General features: G+C 25.6%; 10 protein-coding genes across 10 annotated transcripts; 6 read left to right on the top strand and 4 right to left on the bottom strand.

Annotated features, from left to right (window-relative positions):
- Window positions 1–157: 157 nt before the first annotated feature.
- On the top strand, window positions 158–667 carry VNE69_12012 (uncharacterized protein; the record flags this gene model as incomplete). Its single annotated transcript, XM_065475100.1, has 1 exon — window positions 158–667. One exon carries the CDS (start codon window positions 158–160, stop codon window positions 665–667), a length of 510 nt encoding a protein of 169 aa, XP_065331172.1.
- A 202-nt stretch (window positions 668–869) lies between these two features.
- On the bottom strand, window positions 870–1,415 carry VNE69_12011 (uncharacterized protein; the record flags this gene model as incomplete). Its single annotated transcript, XM_065475099.1, has 1 exon — window positions 870–1,415. The coding sequence occupies one exon, from the start codon at window positions 1,413–1,415 to the stop codon at window positions 870–872; it is 546 nt and encodes a 181-aa protein (XP_065331171.1).
- Window positions 1,416–1,694: 279 nt separating this feature from the next.
- On the top strand, window positions 1,695–2,678 carry VNE69_12010 (pyruvate dehydrogenase E1 component subunit alpha (ODPA); the record flags this gene model as incomplete). The annotated part of the gene is made up of 1 exon (XM_065475098.1): window positions 1,695–2,678. One exon carries the CDS (start codon window positions 1,695–1,697, stop codon window positions 2,676–2,678), a length of 984 nt encoding a protein of 327 aa, XP_065331170.1.
- Window positions 2,679–3,063: 385 nt separating this feature from the next.
- Window positions 3,064–3,714, top strand: VNE69_12009 (cyclin-family protein; the record flags this gene model as incomplete). The annotated part of the gene is made up of 1 exon (XM_065475097.1): window positions 3,064–3,714. One exon carries the CDS (start codon window positions 3,064–3,066, stop codon window positions 3,712–3,714), a length of 651 nt encoding a protein of 216 aa, XP_065331169.1.
- Window positions 3,715–3,790: 76 nt separating this feature from the next.
- VNE69_12008 (uncharacterized protein) lies at window positions 3,791–4,132 on the top strand (the record flags this gene model as incomplete). The annotated part of the gene is made up of 1 exon (XM_065475096.1): window positions 3,791–4,132. One exon carries the CDS (start codon window positions 3,791–3,793, stop codon window positions 4,130–4,132), a length of 342 nt encoding a protein of 113 aa, XP_065331168.1.
- An 11-nt stretch (window positions 4,133–4,143) lies between these two features.
- Window positions 4,144–4,887, bottom strand: VNE69_12007 (zinc finger C3H domain-containing protein; the record flags this gene model as incomplete). Its single annotated transcript, XM_065475095.1, has 1 exon — window positions 4,144–4,887. The coding sequence occupies one exon, from the start codon at window positions 4,885–4,887 to the stop codon at window positions 4,144–4,146; it is 744 nt and encodes a 247-aa protein (XP_065331167.1).
- A 50-nt stretch (window positions 4,888–4,937) lies between these two features.
- On the bottom strand, window positions 4,938–5,749 carry VNE69_12006 (WD40 repeat domain-containing protein; the record flags this gene model as incomplete). Its single annotated transcript, XM_065475094.1, has 2 exons — window positions 4,938–4,943; window positions 4,979–5,749. 2 exons carry the CDS (start codon window positions 5,747–5,749, stop codon window positions 4,938–4,940), a joined length of 777 nt encoding a protein of 258 aa, XP_065331166.1.
- Window positions 5,750–7,399: 1,650 nt separating this feature from the next.
- On the top strand, window positions 7,400–8,449 carry VNE69_12005 (uncharacterized protein; the record flags this gene model as incomplete). The annotated part of the gene is made up of 1 exon (XM_065475093.1): window positions 7,400–8,449. The coding sequence occupies one exon, from the start codon at window positions 7,400–7,402 to the stop codon at window positions 8,447–8,449; it is 1,050 nt and encodes a 349-aa protein (XP_065331165.1).
- Window positions 8,450–12,436: 3,987 nt separating this feature from the next.
- On the top strand, window positions 12,437–13,621 carry VNE69_12004 (uncharacterized protein; the record flags this gene model as incomplete). Its single annotated transcript, XM_065475092.1, has 1 exon — window positions 12,437–13,621. One exon carries the CDS (start codon window positions 12,437–12,439, stop codon window positions 13,619–13,621), a length of 1,185 nt encoding a protein of 394 aa, XP_065331164.1.
- A 5,740-nt stretch (window positions 13,622–19,361) lies between these two features.
- VNE69_12003 (uncharacterized protein) lies at window positions 19,362–21,491 on the bottom strand (the record flags this gene model as incomplete). Its single annotated transcript, XM_065475091.1, has 1 exon — window positions 19,362–21,491. One exon carries the CDS (start codon window positions 21,489–21,491, stop codon window positions 19,362–19,364), a length of 2,130 nt encoding a protein of 709 aa, XP_065331163.1.
- Between the last annotated feature and the right edge of the window lie 536 nt (window positions 21,492–22,027).

The raw sequence follows: 22,027 nt of genomic DNA, 5'->3' as shown, positions 1-22,027 counted from the left end.
TAAAAAATAGAATTAAATTTTAAACATTTAAATTTTGCCCACTTATAAAAAATAGAATCAAATATTTTCAGTCATTTTTTGCACATTTTTCTTACCTACCTATGAATAGGTAGGGTCAATTTCTCCCAATAAGTTTATGCGTATTTTTTTACCCCTCATGTCCTACGAAAATGATGAGAGGAAAATCCAAAATGACCGGAAATTCGATCAGAGAGGAAGAAAAGGATACAATGAATATCAAGACTCAAGACTACAAAAAAGAGAAAGAGAAGAAGGAGAGGAGACAAATAGAAGGAGATACACCAACCCAAGGCAATATGACCAATCTCGCCAATACGACCAGCCCCGTCAATATGACCAGCCTAGATTTTACTACGAGAGGTCAAGACAATATGATCAACCAAGGCAATATGGCGAGCATTTAAGGCCACGCTACATTAATCCAAGACAATATGATAATTCACGCAACTACGAGTATCGCCATTATGATAATCCAAGACAATATGATAATCCAAGGGGGTCTTTAAGGCCTATTTATAATGACCCAAGAATTAGATCAAGTGGACGACTTGTAAATGGGGAAAGAAGTCAAAGTAGGAGAACACAGAAGAAATCTAAAGAAGAATTAGATAAAGAACTTAGTGCATATATGTCTAGTAATAATTAAATGAATATTAATTTTATAATTTAAAAAGTAAAGAAAAATGTCAGGAAAATGTCTTGTAATTAAGATCATAGATTTACAATAGAAACACAATTTATATATAATGATATTATATATAATAATATTATGTATAATAATATTATATTATTAATTTTTATATATAGAAAATATTATATTATTTATTTTTATAATATGAATATTTCAATTATTTGTTGGTATTTTGTAATAAATTTATCATCTTCCTCAAATTTATTACTTCTAACTCACTGGGACTGTCAAATTCAAATATGATCTTCCTTTTTAAAAAATCTTCCATCCATTCATATTCCTCATTGAGTTCTAATTTATTCAAAAATCTAAATATTTTTATCGTATCTTCTTTATTGATCTTAATTTGTTGTATTTTATCAAAATTCTGAGATTTTATAAAATCTATCTTTGATTTGATACTTTTCAACTTAAGAGTTTCTGGACTATCAATTTCATTTTTAATATTCTCAAGTGTATTTTTGACATATTCATTTCTTTTTATAACATTCTCTTGGTAGACTGAGTTGTACTTCGAATGAGCTGACTTAATATTCTGTAAAAAATCAATAAAGAAAATTTTTAAATTATTTTTAAGATTTTGGTTGAAAGATTCAAGTTTGTGGAGCGGGACGAATGTGGGGGATTTGGATTTTGGCTGTGGAATTGGTTTGAGGGAATTTAGAGAAGAAATTATGTCTTGTAAGATGTAATTTATATTCATAAAATGAAGGGTCATAAAAAAACAATAGAGAATGTTGTACTAACTAATTTAGTAAAAATAAATTACATGCTTAAAAATTACTTGATGACAGACCAAGAACAAAATGTCCATGTAATAAAAAACACACATTTATATAGAAAAATGAATACTAATAAGTACAAATAAAATAATATTTTATTTCTATTTGATACCTTAAACATTGACTTGATCAAATAAAAAATTTCAGAAAAATTTATTGATCGTTTTTAATTTAAATAATTTAAAGTTTTAATTTATCTCATGGAATATCATCTTATAGAAGAAAATGATATAAAATTCGACTTCAAACTGGATAAAAAATCTGCTTTGGAAATTTATAAAAATATGCTTTCTCTTCGTATACTAGAAGAATACGCAGAAGCAAAATATAAAATAGGCAGTGTTAGAGGATTCTGTCATCTAGTAATAGGACAAGAAAATATTTATATGAGTCTACAAAAAATACTTAATAAAAATGATAAAGTAATCGGATCTTATAGGTGTCATGGTCTGGCTTATGTATGTGGTATAAGTGTAGAAGGAATTATTGGCGAATTACTTGGTAAAGAAATAGGAATTTGTAAAGGGAAAGGTGGATCAATGCATCTTTATAATAAACAATTTTATGGCGGACATGGGATAGTAGGAGCACAAGTGGCACTGGGAACAGGATTGGCTTACGCCTTACAATATAAAAAAATGGATAATGTGGCATTCGTCTTTTACGGGGACGGGGCGGCGAATCAAGGACAAGTCTGGGAATCTTTTAATATGGCGTCATTGTGGAAACTGCCTGTGGTTTATATTTGTGAAAATAATAAATATGGAATGTGGACACCAGAAAATGTGGTAACTTCTTATACAGAATATTATAAGAGAGGATATGATATTCCGGGCATACGAATCCGGGACACAGATATTTGTAAATTAATTAATGTACTAAAATATGCTAGAAAACATGCACTTGATAAAGGTCCAATAATTTTACAAATTGACACGTATAGAACATGTGGCCACTCTTGTGCAGACGTAGACGACTTCTATCGTAGTAAAGAAGAAAAAGAAGAGAGAATGAATAATGATTGTTTAAACAAATTTAAAGAAATATTGGGAGAGTATGTGAATAATGAAGAAATAGCAGATGTTGATCATGAAGTGATAAAAAATTTTGAGAAATGTGTAGAAAAAGTGGCATTTAGTGAAGAGCCTTGTGAGAGTGAATTGTATAAAGATGTATTGAATTAAATAAAAATTTTATACGCCCGAAAAAAAGAATGTCTATAGCATAGAAATATCTTTATTTAGTGTATAGAAAATGTATGTCTTAATTTCTATTGAAAAAATGTATTTCTTAATTTCTATTGAAAAAATGTATGCCATAATTTATAATTATAAAAAATATATTGAAATGTCCTACAATATTGTCTGGCTTTAATTTCTGTACTAATATTCAGGATGTATGACTAGAATTTCTTAATATTTTTCATTTATTTTATTGTTACTTTCAAATTATTAATTTGCTAATTTCAATATATAAGTTATTTCAAAATATGAAGACTTTTCCCAAACATTCATTTCCCGCCTGTTTTTCCCGCCACATGTTTTATAAAATATTTTCAGTTACAAAATTATGAAATTATTTCGACGGGTCTTTCATGACATTACAAATGTCAGTAAAAAAAATATAAAACTAACAATTCACAAGTCATCTCATAGAAAGAAGTTGATTAGATGGCTTTATGAAGTTATCAGAGACTTCAAATATTCCCAGTCGACCTTCGGTCTAACTATCTACATATTAGATTCTTACACACAACAAATGGGATTTGATATTAACAGCTATCAATTGATCGGAATTACTTCTTTATTTATTGCCGCGAAACTGGAGGAAAGAGCTACCAAACCACTGGAAGATTATTTAGTAGTTACAGATAATTTAGTATCTGCTGAAGAACTAATCAATATGGAGAGAATGATAATAGTAAATATTCAATTTGATATAAAAATACCACACTCATATTTGAAGTTATGGTATTTAAAAAGGATGACTAATCATTTTACAATGAAAGAGAGGCAAGAGATACTTTTCTCTGCTTTTGCTTGTATAATAGAAAAAAATGCGTCTATAAAGAATATTTATTGTGTGTATTTAGAAGGCATAAGAGAGGCTGAACGAATCATGTCTGGATCGGATATATCAAAAGATTTGGAATTTTATATAAAAAATAACCGGGTGATCAGACACATTGACTTTAAAAGTGTAACTAATAAATTAATTTAAAAATTAAAATATATTATAAAATCATGTTCATTTCTAATATATAAAACTTTTAGATTTGTTACAATCCTTTGGCCCAATGTTCTACAAAGAAAAACCAGAAGACGGGAAAAATTATAAAAAAATTAAAGTAGATGAAGAAATATTTTACAAATTAGAAACCACTGAAAAGAAAAAGAAAAGATATTCAGATCAACTAAAAGACCCTCTGTATGCACAACAAGACATGCATAGGAAATTGAAAATGATAAAAAAATTTAGAGAAAATAACGAAGATTTAGACGATTTAATAGAAAAATGGGAATCTTTGATTTCTGAATGTATCATAATCATGAACAGGGAATACGAAGTCTCTGTAAAAGAACTCTTCAAAATATTTAATCTTGAAGATTATGGATTTTTAATAGACGAATACGAATAAAAATGTAAAATTTAATTATAAATTGGAGCGTCCTCCTCCTCCTCTTCAGAATAACATCTTTCTTTATAATCAACATCTACTGCCTCTTCATCATCCAAAAATATCTCAGGGCGACTCTCAAATAATTCCAAGCCCTTTGGGCCAGAAGACAGGGCTTGTAACTTCTTTTGATGTTCAAGTTCCTCCTTAAGTTTCTTTTCTTTCCATTCTATAAATCTTTCTTCAGTCAAAGGTGTCAAATTGTCGCCTAGAGATTGTCTACTTAATTCAAGATATTCTTCAAGTGACAATTCTGCTGTAGTATCTCCTTTTAGATCAATGAGCTTATGTATGTCATTACACTTGGGAAAAGGACATTTCCAATTATTATTAAATTCATTATTATTAATTGCATCTAGTAAAAATCGGCATACGTGTTTCGTCTTTGTCTTGTCAACTTCAGTATTTTTACTCTCTATTTTCTTTATATTTTCATGAGCAAATCTACAATTTTCTCCGTCATTGCACACTTTATTCAAATAATTCACACACTGGACAGTTTTTGGGTCGACTCCAACTGGAATCTTTTGTACTACCGGCCGAACTTCTTTTTTAACTTTAGATTGTTTTAATTCCGAATCTTTAATACGTAATGCTTCTATTTGTTTCTCTAGTGCAGATTTTTGTTTTTTATTTTTTAGTCCAAACATTTTCTCTTCTATTTCTTTAATTTGTGCTTTAATGTCTTTGGTAGTCTGAACTTGTTTTTTAGCCATAGGGCTATTAAAATTGGATTTTTATTTTGTAAAGTAAATTTTGGAATTTTTTACTTCTGCAAAATGACCCTTCTTTTTCTTCCCTTCCTACTCCTACAAAAATACCGTTATTAATATATTTTATAAAATTAATTACACCGGCTAATTGATTTTTTTGTAAAATTTTTAAGTCGTTGTAAATTACTTTACATTCGTGTAATATTCCATTTTCGCATCCTATTAAAATGACATCTTTAATTATTTCCATACAACTAACAGGACTGTCAAGTACAAATTTATTAATAACTTTATCTTTTTCAGTATCATATAAAAATAAACCAGTGTCTGTACCAAGTAAAATCATTTTCTTATTGTAAAAAGATATGCAATTTATAAAACCAATGTTAGTTGTCTTTATTTTAGATGTTTTCAGATCTGTGACTACAAGTTTATTGTCACTTGAAATCATTTTATCTTTTGTATTACAAACATCTAAAATCTTATTAGTAGAACCATAAAAATATCTTAGTGGTTTAAAATCCAAGCTTGAATAAAATACTTTACCATCTTTACATCCTATGAGAAATTTGTCTTCTTCTTCTAATTTTTTAATGTACGAAATTTCATATTTGACATTTGTCTGATGGATTTTACTAGAATTATATTTAAAGATCATATTATTACTGATACATAAAAGTGTAGTCCCATCATTAACAAGTCTATTAATATTGTTCTTAAAAGATAGAAATTTTTTAGATTTTAAATTCATGTCAGTTACCGTTAATTTATTACTTTTAGTACAAACATATAATTGATTATTGAAAAGTGAAATATCTAAGGGAGATCTGTGCAACTTAATTTTCTTTTGAATTATGAGACTCATGGGTAAAAAAATGTAAATTTAGAAATATTGGAAAAATGACTATTAATTAAAATAATAACGATATTTTATCAATTAAAAAAAAAGTATTTTGTAATGTAAAAATATTTAACCTTTATTAAATGGATTTTGAAATTAATATCAGTTGAAAAAAATTAAATTAGTTTTTTTGTAATAAATAATTCCCCAGCTATCTTTCGATCACGACTAATCAGAATACAATGAAAAATAAAAAGTCTAAATGTCGGAATATAAAGATCAATCTAAGAATCGTATAATGTGTTACAACTCATGACTAAAACATATACAAAGTGCTCCTTTTTAACTTAATAAATATATCAACTTCAATTACAAAAATCAAAACGACATGTCAAATTACAGTCCCTTATATATACCCGAATTATCCAATCTATTAACAAATATATTTCCGAGGATAAAGTGTCTATGGCGCTTTATAGGTACTTTTCTATTCTATTAACCTATAGATTGATTTGTCCATTCATATAATTAATGAAATATCAAATTATTTTTCAAATCATGACATATTCTACCGACAGTACGATTGTAAAAGATATATTTTCGTGTATAACCCTGACTTTATTTGAGGAATTAAACTATTTATTGTACGTTCTCTATTTACATTAATAGTTTGGGACTTCATTTTTATGACTTACCAATTTTCGAATTTCCAACTTTGTAAGATCGACGATAATACATTCAAATTGTTTTTTAATGATGATTACTTACTTTGTTGTAATCACAACATTGCTTTTTTACGTGACCAAACGACGAAAAAACAATATTAAAAAGGTGTGTATTTATAAATGTATATTTCCTTCGCTATTATTAGCGATCATTTATATGTTATATTAAATGACAACTTTTCCTATGTAAATATAATAAACTTTTAATAACCAACCTTTGTATTTGTTTAACATAGGGAGGTTCTAAGTAAAATTCCTTTTACTTGATTCTAAAATTATTCAATATTGTCAGTCATAAGTTAGTATGCATAATCTTTGGGATGATCTCGCAATCGGATATATTTTATTACTGATTTAATTGAAAATTTGAACAACGATATGTTTTGTGTTATATTTCCAAATTGCTTAGCTATTACTTTTTGTGTAACTCTGCTTATCTTCCATTATTTGTATTTTCTGATTGATAATTTTTATTACAGTGTTATAGCTATAGTTGAACACATTTGACTTATGAAATTTTTTTGTTTATTTGTAAATAATCATAAATAATGTTTGGTAACTCTGTCATAAAACCATATCTTTCAAATCTGAACAATTCTAAAAATAACTTGTATGATTATATAATTTAACATGGTGATATTTCATCTATGTTTTTTATTAATTTATTTTGATGTCTAGGTAAAAAAAACTTTAGTGTAAAATTTGACTAACCAACATACCAACAACGATTTAAATATATTTGGCAATTTAGATGTAAGGAGATTACATTATAATTTAAAAAACGTTTATTATCTAAAACTTTTTAATTAATTTTAAATATAATGCAAAAATATTTTGTAAATATTTAATAAAAAAAGATCTCTTGCAAAAAATATCTACAGTCAATGTAATGTAAACAAATAATTATATATTATTTAGACTTACAAATAATTTTTTGTGTACCCTTTAAATGATATTAATATTAAATATTTTTTGTTGTATTCAAAATGATGATAAACAATATGGAAATCACAACTATGATATAAAAAAACACAACAGCATTGTAAAAAAATGTTTTGAGCATTCAGAATCGAAAACTTCAGACTGTTTAATTCAAAATAAATCCAACTTGCCTTCATATGATGAACTTAAAAAGTTTATTTCAATTAAAAAACAAAATAAAAATATAAACAATGAAGATCAAGATATGGGGATTGATAAGTATGATTATTATAATTTAAAAGAAGAAATGAGCATATATTTAAATCCTCAAGATTTAAACAAACATATCGACGTTGAATCAATAGAATTAGACAAAAATTTTTACAGTGATATGGATTTAGAGCCACAAAGCAGTCTGAAACAAACAGAAAAAACTCAAGAGTTAGAATACAACGAGAAAATTTTTTCTATTGATAAAATAAAAAAACAGTGTGTTGAATTCAAAAAACAAATTGAAGATTTTGTAAAAAAAATAAATTCTATGCCAACCTTAACAAATAGAAACACAAATTTTCAATTTGGAAAAAACAATGTAAAAAACAATAAAATACAAAACTACAATTCGACAATATATACATTTACACGAGATAACATCAAAATAATCAAGAATAGAATCCCTCAACTTTATATAGAAATAAAGAGACTAAGTCTTCCACAGGATATTAACAATGTACTATTGGAATGTGTAGAAATTTTTAAAGCTTTTATAATTTTAATTTGTAAAAGAGAAAATTATGTTCAAGTCAAAAATTGTTCAGTAATAAATAAAAGGCAAATAAATAATTACAACATAGAAATACTCTCTATATTTGATTCTGTGCCAATATTTGATTTTTTTGAATCAATTGAGGAAGAATTTAAATCCTATAAGTATGATATTTTTTACAAGTTGGAAAAAATACAAAATATTATATCAATTATAAATAAGAATCTATATTGTATTTTCAGAAAATCTAAAAATTGTATAAAAGTTTATAAAAAAATAAATCAAGAACTAGAGAAGAAAATATTAAACTGAAAAAATTTCATTAACAACAGTAAATGCATAAAAGAATGGTATGATTGCTTTCAAATATAAATTTAAGGGTTTCCAAGAATGATTTATTACAAGATAAAGGTTGAGCGACAAAATTAGTAAAAACATGGTTATATACATATTTTTTGTTTATATTTTGACGTCTGGAAGATATACCTGATTTATGAGCATAAAGCTTACCAAGTTGATTGTATTAAGTTTCTTTTCGAAAAAAAAAACTAAAATGGAAAATATTACAATGAAACAATTCAAAACTATAAATTTTTGAATAAAACAATCACATGACAAAATCTGAACATGTTTGCACTATCTATATGTTTTCCTAAGAAATATACAAATTGTAACTGTTATACAGTGGTAAGTAAATTTAATTTTAGACGATATTAGAGTGCACTAAATTGGAGAAATTGTCTAATATAATATTTTCCTAAATTTGAATCAATAGTAGTCAGACGTCTTTTATCTAGACTTTATGCGATTAATAATATTAAACATATTTCACTTTGGCACTATCATTACATAAAACTATAAACTTGGATTGTCTGGTATGAGTTGGGACTAATTTTTTAAGGATATATTGAAGTTTTATAGAATACTATATCTATGTAATTGCTAAATACGAATAATATAAAAGATAAGAAATTCCAAGAATATTTTTAAGTTTTTATTGAAAAAAATAATGAAAGAAGAAAATAACGTCATTATGATTTTAATAAAATGATATTTACATGAATGCGAAATCTAAACTAAAATTTAGATAACACACGGCCTATCCTCAAGAAATTTATGCAAATATTTCAGAGACACTCAAGATAACATAAATTCGGTTTGAATAAAGTAGAGGTTGTGAGTTAAAAATGTGGTTTTGACTGAAATATTATGGTGTTTTTTTAATATAACTTGATTCATATTGTAAATCTGCTCTTTCCCTAGAAATCTAATATTTCAACATTTTTTGTTAGCAAAAGAAGATAACGAATTTAATATATTATTTTTACATAGAGACATTTAAGCTGAAAATGAATCATAGGGATTAAATAAAACAGAAAAACACTTTATCATCAAACCAGAAGACATATAGGAAAGCATAGTTAATTATATTTAAAGCAAATTTTAAATCTTTGATTCTGAATATAGATCATATAGATATTTTTTTTACATTAAACAAAAGCATTTTCATTTTAGCTTTATGAATAACAAATTGGCCCAAGTGGTTTATTTTATTTTAATTATTATTAAATGTACATTAAATATTCGATGTGATTTATAGCAGATATAATTACTTTTACCGAGCCATTCTACATTTTTAAAATATAACGCGGTACATGACCGTTTGGAACACGCCTTGAAAATTTCAAAAAAAAAGGGAAAAATAAAAAAATTATAAAAAAAGAGCTGTAACGATTCATTTTAAATAATAAAAGAAGACGTTTGTACGTAATTTTGAGATTTTATAAGCCAAGAGGAATTGTAAAAGGTACTCATAGTGTTTGTCTCGGTTTATTCCATGTCTAGATCGAATATTTCTTTTAGAAATGAGCCAAAACAAACTAAATTATTTATTATTGTGTCTCCGAATCGCAAGATTTTATATAATTGATAGAGTGATTCACAGACCTGTGTTCCATCCCTTTGCTTGTCTAATGTAGCTTATATTCTACTTATTGATAGTGGACCTAATAAAAATAGGTTGTACATTATCTTCTATAACTTAAGGAAATATCAGTATATCTACTAGTTACAAACCCGAGCAAGGCACACGCTGATTCAGCATCAAATGTTTCCAAAATAAACTTTTCTTTGTTTTTCATATATAGATTAATTTTATCACTAAAAAGCTCATTTTCCTCAACAAACATTGTTTTTGCCAATTTTTATAGGGTCCTTATAATTTTCAAAGCGGGTTCATTTTCCCAAAACGGGTTCAAAACACTCATGTACATAAAACGAGAACTGTTTTATTCAACCAAAATCCGACAACGTACTTAAATATTTTGATACACATTCACAACATCATATTTCATGTTTACTGAGCATTTAAGGTTTACAAAATGCATATATAACTATTTTTTTACTTAAATATAATTATTAGTTGACTCCTTAATTTTTTGATACGGCAAATCAACCTAAGCTATTGGAGCGACACAAATTCAAAAATTAATATATACATGTATACAGCATGTTAATAGTGAAATTCTTCAGATTTTCTTATTTTTTGTTTCTAATAAATAGAAATAATTGATTTTATACATATCATGACTGTTATAAAAAACGCATACATTCGAATTGTATTATAAATTTTGTGCACCACAGTATCTTAAAAAAAGCTTAAATAAATATAAAGCTTTACTGGGCCATGAAAATTATATATGTATCTTATATTGTGCTCAAAGTTGTGTTTTAACATTTTTTAGGCAATAAGCTTAAGCGCTATTTTTGATGCTATAATGCAAAAAATTTCTAATTTCAAATATCCATGCAACGATGTAATTTTTTTATAAAACAAACCAATGTACTTAATCAAATATTAGTCATTGTTATTCGTATGATTTCTGCCCATGCAATTTTCAATATCTCAAACCCTGCATTATTTGCAATACGATGTTTGCATAAGCTTAGATCTTATTTGTACTATGTTTTATACATTTTTATTATAAAAATCTCTAAAACAAAAGTAAATTATGGTAGAAATTAATGTCTTGGAATTTTATGGGCTGTTAAAAAGCCTCTAGAATCAACTAATGCAGCTTCTATCTTCTTTCGTTCCTTTCACCTATAACAGTTCTGATGTAGCCTACGTACTTTAGTAAATGCCCATCGTCAAGCTTTTCAGTGTAATTTTGAGAGCCCTAGTTGTATATGCCTCAAAATGGTCTTCTAGCTTATGATCATTTCAGCAAAACAAATTTAATAATAGATTTTGTAAGCCATTTTTAAGCTTTTATGCCATAAAAAATCATTATTTGAAGTTTTATGACAAAATTTAGGGCGCAAACTCGATCAACTTTAATCTTTGTTTAAGTTATTTTATCGAATTATTTGCAATATGTCATTCAATCTGTTATCGATGGTTATTCCTATTTGAAAATTTGCCAATTTTTTATATTAAATAATGTCTTTCACTGAACAAATAAAATATCTTAAAATTATAGAAATGCATTTAAAAAAATAAAAAGTCTCGAAAGAAATTTTTTACGAGATGATTGAACGTTATCAAAAATTGTTCGGTAACATCATTTAGTTATTAAATTTCGACTTAAAAAAAAGAAAATTTAATACAAAAAAAAAAATCTATTCTATATTTATGAATATGTATTACATAAACGCAATTTTAAAATAGTTATGTTTTTTATGATTATTATATATGTTTTGTTTTTAGCTTAAAATAACGTTTATAAACGTAATATTGTGTCAACAAATTAAAAGTAAACTGAATATGCTGGAATTTAAATTTTTACAAATAGAACAATATAATCAATATATTCTCAAGCACAAATACTGTTTTTTGGAATCAAGACAAATGTTCTTAAACTAGCATCTCATATTTCTTTCTAAAGAGTAAATTTCTTTGTAATTTGGAAATTTTCCAAGTGTGTCAAATTTTATATGCTCTTCACATAATGTAAGTGTAATTTTACGTTAAATTTTTGTATTAAAGGTTTTCTTAGCACTTATTATCATCGTATAGAGAGTTCCTAGTTATTTACTCTGCCCCGAAAAAAATTAAAAATTAATTACTCAAACAATATGGTTATATTAAAAAAAATTAAAAATCAAAAGCTGAATTCATTTGTAATTATTATGATTTTTTAAAATAAATTTGCTTATTCCCGTATTAAATTCTTAAATGTTGAATCTAGGATTTATCATCTATACAATTTAATGTCTATTTTAATATAAATCTGATAGTTTCATAGACTTATAAATTAATGTTCGAATTTTTTTTAAAAATCTAAATTTGCCCATAAAATGATATTGATTTATTGTTTAATTAATTGTTCGGAATATTTTGCCATAACGGATGAAGACGTTAAAGATATCATTTTACTCAATAGTATAGTACATGAAGATAAGCTAATAAATAATCATGAATTTTTGGGATTGCAGGAAAAATACGTTCTTATGACGAGGAGTGAAGAAGAAAATCTCGAAAAACTATCACCAAACAAAGAAAATTTTATAAGTTTTGATGAAAATACACACAAATCGTATCATATTTTGCAAAACTTAGATTTTAAATATTCAAATCCAGCGCCTATTGGTACAACATCTGAAACTTATGGGGCCAGCTCAAGAACAGTTCATTATCTCGAAGATAAAGGTAATGAAAACGGGAAAGATTTACAAAAGAGGAACATAAACAAATTATGTTCTACTTCTAAACCTGAAACATCCTTGGGGTCTTGTCATCTGAAAGCAAATCTAAAATACACTGAAGAAGATTTGTCTAAAGCAAATAAGACAGACGATTTTAATAATAATACGCCACCAGTAAAAAACGTATCTTCGCATATCAAAACACATAAGGTAAAAAAACAAAAACCAAGCAAAGTTCCACTACTAACTATATTATCAAGAAAATGCCATAGGCAATTAAAGCGTAATAAACAAAAACTAGATATCGTAAATAATTTGAATGCTAGTGTTATCGTCAATCTACCAAAATTTAACAACAAAACCAAAGAAGAATATGAAAAAAACAGATTATTTGTAAAAAAAATGTTTGTTCACCTAAATCATAGCGTTAAAAGACACTTTTCGAAAATATTTAAAGCAATCGAAGAGGAAGAACTTCCAAGTAGTTTTAAAATCAATTTTATAAAAATCAGAGATTTTTTCACTTATATTATTGCGGGGTTGGAAGAAAGAGGAAAAAAAAATTTAGCTTATAATATGCATGCTCATATGATAATTAAAAAAAATAAATTTTGGATTGAGATACTGACATTGTTTGCAAAGACTTCATTTATATCTATACTTAATTTATTAAATAATGAACTTACCAATTTTTATGATGATGTTGAAGATATTGTCTATCATTTTGGCGAAATAACAAAAAAGTTTACAGTCATTGATAGAAGAAGAGACAAATATATAAAATCCTTTAAAAATATGAATAAGTGTTTAAGCGATTTGTTAAAATTTAATGCCTGAAACATACAATGCTTTGGTTGTTAAACAATTAAAAGTTTGCCGGTAAATTAATTTATGCCTTTTTTAGAATTTAGATATAATCTTATATAGTGTAAATGCAATTTGTTTTTTATTTCCTGATGTTATCCATAATTTTTTCTCCTTTTAGTACTTGTTGTAAAAAAAACCTAGAAGTTGCAATAGAACAATTAATTGATGATATACTCAAATTAAGTGTGTATATTCGAGCCATATATATATATACAGATAGAAAACCGTCGTGTCGTCAGTTTAAAATTTCAATTTTTCATAATTGAAATAAATTTGAAAACGTGGAAAAGTGTTTAAATTTATTACAAAGCACCTATGTTCTCGCATAAAATATAAAAAAGCGAAGTAAGGCATTACAAAGATAAAATAAATTTATTTAGTTATATATTAATTGCAATGGAAGAGAAAACGAAACGGAATTGTCTTTAATGTGGTTATTAAAGACCATTAAGAAAAAAAGAAAGTATAAGTTAAAACCATTAAAATTAAGCAAAATATCAAAAAAACTCAGTTAGAAAATTTAAAACTCAATATAAATCAATCATAAAAAATTAAAAAAATTTGTTATTGCGAAACTAAAAGTCGGAAATACGAACCAAGAAGGATTCTTTTTTTTTTGTTAAAAAGTAATTGCATTTTATAATAAGTTCATTATTGAAAAGATATAACGGCTATCGATACCAGCTTAAGTAATTAGAAAAAGATATATTGAACATTAATCAAATAGGCGTACCAGATTAGTATCAGAAAGGCATATATTAAAGAAGCAGATGTTTCGTAGGGCAGTTGAAGATAAAACATAAGAAACATTTAGGGTAGAAAGAGGTGATAACAGTAGGTTTACTGGGGTTATATTGCTTATAGTATAGCAAGATCGATTAAAACGATATTTATTCAATGCAATTTATCAAAGATGAATGTGATGGGGAACTATTCAAAAATCACCGCAAAAATTGCGATAATAAGAATTATGTGGTCATGAGAAATAACGAGTATGATTCTATGGACAATATTGCCATGCACAACGTATACAAAGGATATAAAGTTTGGTTATTAATAGTATATGTGATTTATTTGTAAAATTTCTACCACTCATTATATAAAAGAGACAGTATATAAAATTTAAGAGGGAATTATATGAAACTCAAAAATAATAAGACAAAGTAAGTTGAAAAGAGGTTAAGTTACTGCGTGGTACTTTATTTTAAAAGTAATATACAACGTGCTTTAAAATTACTTGAAATCAGAAAAGACTATTCGCTAGTAATCATTCATTTTTTAATTTTATACAACGGCGAAAGTTACAGTAAATTTCGTCAAATGACATAAAAAAACATAATGTCTCTACGGCGTTAACAAAAGAATTATATTAATAAAAATCCTTTAACAATTAAAACAAGTATTTTAATTATAATTATACTATTCTATGAACTTGAATAATTATAACTCAGAGAATTCAACTCGACGAGAATATTAAAAGTAAGTAGATTTTGTTATGGATTTGAACTCTAGGCTAAATCAATAATTATTTTCGAAAATAATAATTATATATAATTTTTAAATAAAAGGGGATTTAGAGTCTAAAGTATAAAAATAAATGATTTACGAGAAAGAAGAAAAAAAATACAATGATTGGATTTAGAGATACTTTTTGATGTACAGATACGTAAACACGTATATATAAGGAATTGTTTAATAAGACGAATAGGATAAACAGACTACATTACAAATACCTCTAGAAAGAATTCCTTGATAGAGCTCAAACATGGTAATTTGATAATTAGACGCCTTTTATTTATTAAATTAATATGCTATAAAACTTAAAATATCGATTAATCCAACAGATTATTAAATTAAAAAATATTTTACTAAATACTCAAATAACATATTAGTTTTAAGACAAAAAGCGTACAGCTACGATAAAAATGAATTTGGGTAGAGCAAATATAGGAAACTTAAACTAAAATATGCCATAGGCGCAGTCGAAAACATGGTGTATATTTATATTTTACTAATGCATAGATAATATATGGTATTCAATTTTGCAATAATCTTTTAGCAACCAGACGAATATACTTTGGTTGATAGTTTAAACTAAGTTTATATTGCAGAACACCGACACATAAGAAAATAAATAATAACATCAGTCAATAAGAGATCGATATAACATGTAAAGTAGTAACCACAAAAACGATTTGAGTAGTTGGTTTAAAGCAATTTTTTTCTTCTGTTGATAAACTAAAGAGATCTTGAAATTTTTATTTTAATTGGATTCACTCTTTGGCGCATATATGGGAAAATATATTAAAAAAATAATATTATGCAGAGCCCTAAAAACATACAATAAATTATTTTAAGGCCACATAAGTGTAAAAAATTATATTTAAAAGCTTATTTGGAGGAGAAATTGCTTATATCAAATTAATATGAATTTATTACTTTGTAGAAATATATTGGACTGTTTTTATTATTTACATTGGAAGTCTCGAATGATAGATACAAGATATGAAACAAGCGTGAAATTTCTTTCGTTAAAAAAATAATTTAATATACAAAAAAAATTGTGACAAATAATAGAGAAGCACTTCAAAATGAAGGAACGAAATTTTACGGATAAATTTTAAAAACTTTCCATATAAGTCGTAGTAGAGTATTCGAAGGTAGTAGAAAAAATAAGAAGATTGACAAGAATCTATAAAAAAGGAGCAAAAATTTCGAATGTATTCGGAATATAGATACAGTTCTCAGGTAATAAAAAATTTAGAAGTTGTATTAGGCGAAAAATAGGCTTGAATTGAAATTAATACAGCACAATCCGTTTTCCAAAATTTTTAATAGTATGTATAGACAGCGTTTAAATCCTTCTATAAAAAATTAAAAAAACGAGGTAAAACATTGAGGTATAAAAAAAAATATTTTAAGATGTATAAAAAACTTAACACTTCAAACAATGAAATCTAAGTTGTTGATAAAAATATTTAGAATAGACATTTGTTTAAATATCAGTATATATCTCTTTCATTGCATTTCTTTTAAGCTATGGGGATAGCTCATATATTTTATGATTGATATTGTATTCATAATAAGATGCAACATTAATCGATCTAAAAAGGCGATTTGTTTGACGGTAAAACATATAACAACCCAGAACAGATAGATATAATATTAAATTAAAAAGTGAACATAAAATGTTGAAATTTTTTAAAAATTTTTCAATTCTATAACAACCAAAAGGTAGGCAATAAACATGGTACATGACCGTTTTGACCTCGAATTGAAAATTAAAAAAAAAGTAATAATAATAAAAAATTATAAAAAAGAGACTTGTTCTATTACTTTAAATAATTGGAAAATATGATTTATAGTTCGACTTTTCGGCATTTTACAAGACCAGAGCAACTGTTTAAGGCACTCATAGAGTTCGCCCTAGTTTATCTTATGTTAAGATCGAATATTTCTCTTGGAAAGAAACCAAAATCTCTCAATTTGAGTGATATTGTATCTCAGGATCAATAAATTTGATGAAATTGACAGCTTCTCTTACAGTCCTGTGCTCTATTCCTGTAATTTTTCTAATGTGGCATCAGAGGCTCTCCACGGATCTGTGATCAAATAGAACTAAGTAATATATTATCTTGTATTGCATTAAGAAGAATAGTTGCATTTCTACTAGGCACAGGACAAGTAAGGCACATGCTTGTTTTGCATAATGCAATTTCTCTAAATTTACTTTAACTTATTTCCATAGTCAAAAAAACTCATCTGTTTACACTAATTTCGTCATTTTTTATTCTAGGGGTACTTTCAAATTGTCAATGCAGGTTTCAAACGGTCATGTACTCTAAATTCTATTTCACAAGAAATTAAATTTTTTTTATAAACTATAAAAATTAAAATATCAACTAAATACGAGCGTTCTATTTTAAAAATGCAATAAGCTTACGTAAACATTGTTATAATATGTCATTTGAATAATATTGTCGTTTTAACAATGACTTGTGATGGTTTAGTAACTATATCGCCTATTTTGTGCATATTATAGTCAGAAATAAAAGGTTTTATTACAGATAAATTTATCATTGTTTTTTTTTGTTTTGATATATTAAAATATATTTATTGAAGCTATTATTGGGTTTATTTTCTTCATTTACCTCCACCGCAGAGCACTCTTTCTGTTATACCCCCTTCTTTGCACCTTTACTATGTTCTTGGTTCCAGATTTTCCCTCGGCGAGTCCGTGCTACTATTTATAAAAGATGCTCTCTAGTATATTCTTTATAATTCTCATTTGGATTTAAGCTTCGGTATTATTCGGTAGGCCGATGGCATTAACATAATTGCTGTGGTATTTTGTCACAATTTCGTTCCTGTTCATGACGTATAGTATTATTTGAACTTTGGATTTGTACATTAGGCTCGAATCATTTTCTAAGATATCGTTCTTTCCGTAAATTATCCTGGGAAGTTATTCCTATTTCGATGAGGGTAATTTTTATTATATTTGTCCAGTGCAAGTATATCAGACTTATTAAATTGTATTCTTACATCTGTGTTGATTCTGGTGTCATGTACTGATATATATATACTTGTATTAATCTTTGAAGGTTGTATATGCTACACGTTAGGAAATGCTAAGAATTTAAATGTACTAGGTAAATAATAAAGCCAAAAATATATTTTTGTAATTTTTCATTTTGCATCTTATTTAATAATACTATATGTTAATAGGGGAAACCTTTATCTACTTGTAGTAAGTTGTAAGAGCTAAATAATGCCGTAATGGCCGGATATATGCAAAAAAAAACATATTATGTACAAATATTTATATCAATAATTACTCTAACCTTCTCTATTTACGTTTTTGGGGTTATTATTTGTTTTTTGATACAGAAAACAATTAGGAACTTTTTGATTTGCAAAACTTTATATTTTTTTTTGAATAAAAAAACAAATACACTAATGACAAGTTTTTTTTTCCTTTTTCTTCCTTCATGAGTCACTTTTACTTCAAATAATTTGATGTATCAACCCTTGATAACTCGTTGTTTTGCATTGGACATGTTTGACCATTTATTTTTTTTATTAGACTATAAAGAATCATCTTTAAAATATAAAATTTTTTTGAATTTCCAAAAAATATTAAAATAATGGGTTTAATTAAAATAATATTAAACGTGACTATGGTGCCACTCATTCGCTTAAAAGTGTTAAATACACATTTAATTCCAACAATTGGTGTTATTTCATTGACATAATGTTTTTATTCATAGCTCTAATTGTTTTCCTATCTAGAAATGCTAAAGAATAAATATTTGTTTCAAGTTTTATGTTCTTTTTGTGCTTATGTAGCATTCTATTTTTCAATTATGTTTTCATACGAAATGAATTAATTGGTATTTTTTACTTCTACAAAGGAAATTTACTATATAGAAAATAAAAGGTATAAATCTGTATAAAAGCTACATATGAATGCTCTAAAATTACAAATATGATTTTAAACACGTCTAATCTGCAAAGGGTTGGACATTAACACTTATATATTGCAAATTAATAATGCTAATACATTACCAAATATCTGAACTTTAAAATAATATGACTTGCATATATAAGATTAAACAAAAGAATTTATTAAATTAAAAAATATATAGTTGCTCACATTATTACATTATAAGTCTTATTTAAGTTAACAATATTTAAAAAAAAACTAATCTTATAATTTATTTTGATTTTTTAGCATTTTTATCAAAATATTATGTAAATTTTTTCCAAATTCCCTGTTAAAAAATTCCAATATGGAAACTTCTTGTATTAGATTTATAATATCATGCAATATTTTTTCTTGGTTTTTTCTTAAAAAATTGAGGTTCTTTACTTCACTTTTAAATAATTCTACTGTAATTTTCATTAAAGAAATTTTGCTTTTTTTCTTAATGTTTTTTTTAATATTAATTTTTATTTCTTTAATTAAATTTTCTTTTAACTCTTCTTTATATTCATTTATTATTTGTTCGTTAATGCCTTTATTTATTATTTTTGATAAAAAAGTGTTCTCAATTAGCCTTATCCCGTCACTTATTAACTCGTTTGCAAATTCATTTATTATGTCTTTATTAAATAATGCAACAGTGTCACTATTTAGCGCTTCCTTTTTTCTTTTTTTTAATTCATTTTCTAATGAATTTTTTTTTAGTATCTGCAAAATCTTGTTGAATTCTGCTTCTTTATTTTTCCTTTCCACTTCAAGTTTTATATCTTCTTGAGTATTTTCTATCAATTTTTTTCTTACAACTTTATTACATTTCTCTACTTTATTTTTATTAAGTCCAAAACTTTCAATAACTTCATAGATTACAATTTTAGCGTAATGTTTCTTGTCGAAATAATCAATAAAATTTGTATTTAGACCAGTGAACAATGATAACGTTTTGCAAATATAGGTCAAAACTTTTTTTTTATACGTCTTAAAGTGTACTATATGAACACTTACCATTTCCTCCAGTATTCCAATCAAATTAAAATTATCTTTTTTATCAATCATTTCGAAATCATTTTTACTATTTTTCAATCTAATAAGATTTCCAATGAGTTCTAAGTTTTTGCAGAATACATCATTCTCTAAATTATTTCTGACAATATATTTTTCAGTTTCAAGTAGTAAACATATTTTTACCACAAAAAATTCATTATAATAAAATGTATGTATTTTAGATAATATCTTATTTACAACTTCTGTTTTTCTTATATTATTATGTTTTTCATTCGATATTACGACTTTTAGTTCAGGTTCATCTATAATGTTATAATATAGGAGATTATGCGCCAATATAATTTTTATAGCAGAGATTGGTCTATTTAGCAAGATCTCCAATATAAAGTTTACAAAATTCTCTATCTTTAATAATCGATAAAATATTCCTATCGCTTTTTTGATATTTTCATCATTTATTCTGGAAGCAATTTCTATAAATTTTCTAAATTCCATAAGACATTGCTCGTCAATGAAAAAAAATTCTTGTACATCGTCTCGAATAGAATAAATATATATTTTAGAGTTTTGGGAAAAAACAACTGCATCGGTTTCTATTTCCATTTTAAAAATTATATCTTCATGGATTATTTCTATGCCATTAGGTATACAATTTATCGGTACTACAATAAAAGGTGTATCAAACAAATATTCATATGATAAATTGTATCTTTCAAGTAGTTTAATAAGTATTTTCTCGTCATATTTATTTTCAAGATTCATTTTTATATCATTCTCATAATCAATTTCCTCAATATAAAATTGAAATAAGAAAGATTTATTTTCTATGTCAATACGAAATAAAAAATAATTTGGTACGTAATCGTAGTATTTTATAGCGTGCTCAACATTAACCTTATTTTCACTTATTTCCTTGATAATGTCCTCAAAATACCCAGATTCTATACAAATATTTTCATAATATATTTCTCTGCCTTTTTTGTTTATTTTTCTTTGACTATTTATTTTTTTAATGGTTTCTATAACATTTTCCATAGTAATAGTACCATCAAGACTGATAGAATCACCTAGTTGGTACTCACTGTAAAACAATACAAATTCTTTATTATATGGAAAACTTATGAAGCTTTGGATTTTTTCTTCTAACTCTGTTATAATTTGATTTAAAGATTTATTTCCACAATTAATAATAAAATCTATTTCATAATTGTTTTTTATATCAAAGCATAGTGTAACTTCTATAAAAGCATCACTATTATCTCCATAAAAATCTTGATCCTTAGATATGCTTATTGTCATGTAACGTTTAGAATGATCGAACAACAAATAGTCTCGATCTTCTATTTTTTTCATAATACAATTTTTTATATTTTCAAATAAATATTGACTAGATTGCAAAAAAACAATAAACGAATAAAATATCAAGAAATTCATAACGGTCAAATAATATAGGTTTTTATAATAAACTTAATTAAACTTAAATAAGGAATACTTTATTTTTTATAAAAAAATTTTACAATTGTTTTTGTTACTTGTAATCGCAAATAAAAACAGTTGTGATTTTAAAAATGTCATATTTTAATATAATAATATTTTCTAAGTTTTTTACTAACGTTATACGAGTTATTTATAATTTTATGCTTGAAATGATACTAAAAATTCTCTGAACATTTTAAAAGTTTTATTACGTACATAAAGAAAATAAATAATATATTTAATAAATCAAACGAAACAATTCAATAATTTTATTTATTAAATATTTTAAAATTCATTTATTCAATAATTGAGTTGATGTAATGATTCTGTTTCCACAAAAGGGCTATTTTATTTAAAAGAGTACAGTACAGGTGTATACTTATATTTAGTCCTTCTTAAAAGTACAATTTATA

This window comes from Vairimorpha necatrix, chromosome 12, assembly GCF_036630325.1.
Source record: "Vairimorpha necatrix chromosome 12, complete sequence".
In the NCBI taxonomy this organism is placed as follows: Eukaryota; Fungi; Microsporidia; family Nosematidae; genus Vairimorpha; species Vairimorpha necatrix.
This window is presented reverse-complemented; position numbering and strand designations above follow the sequence as displayed.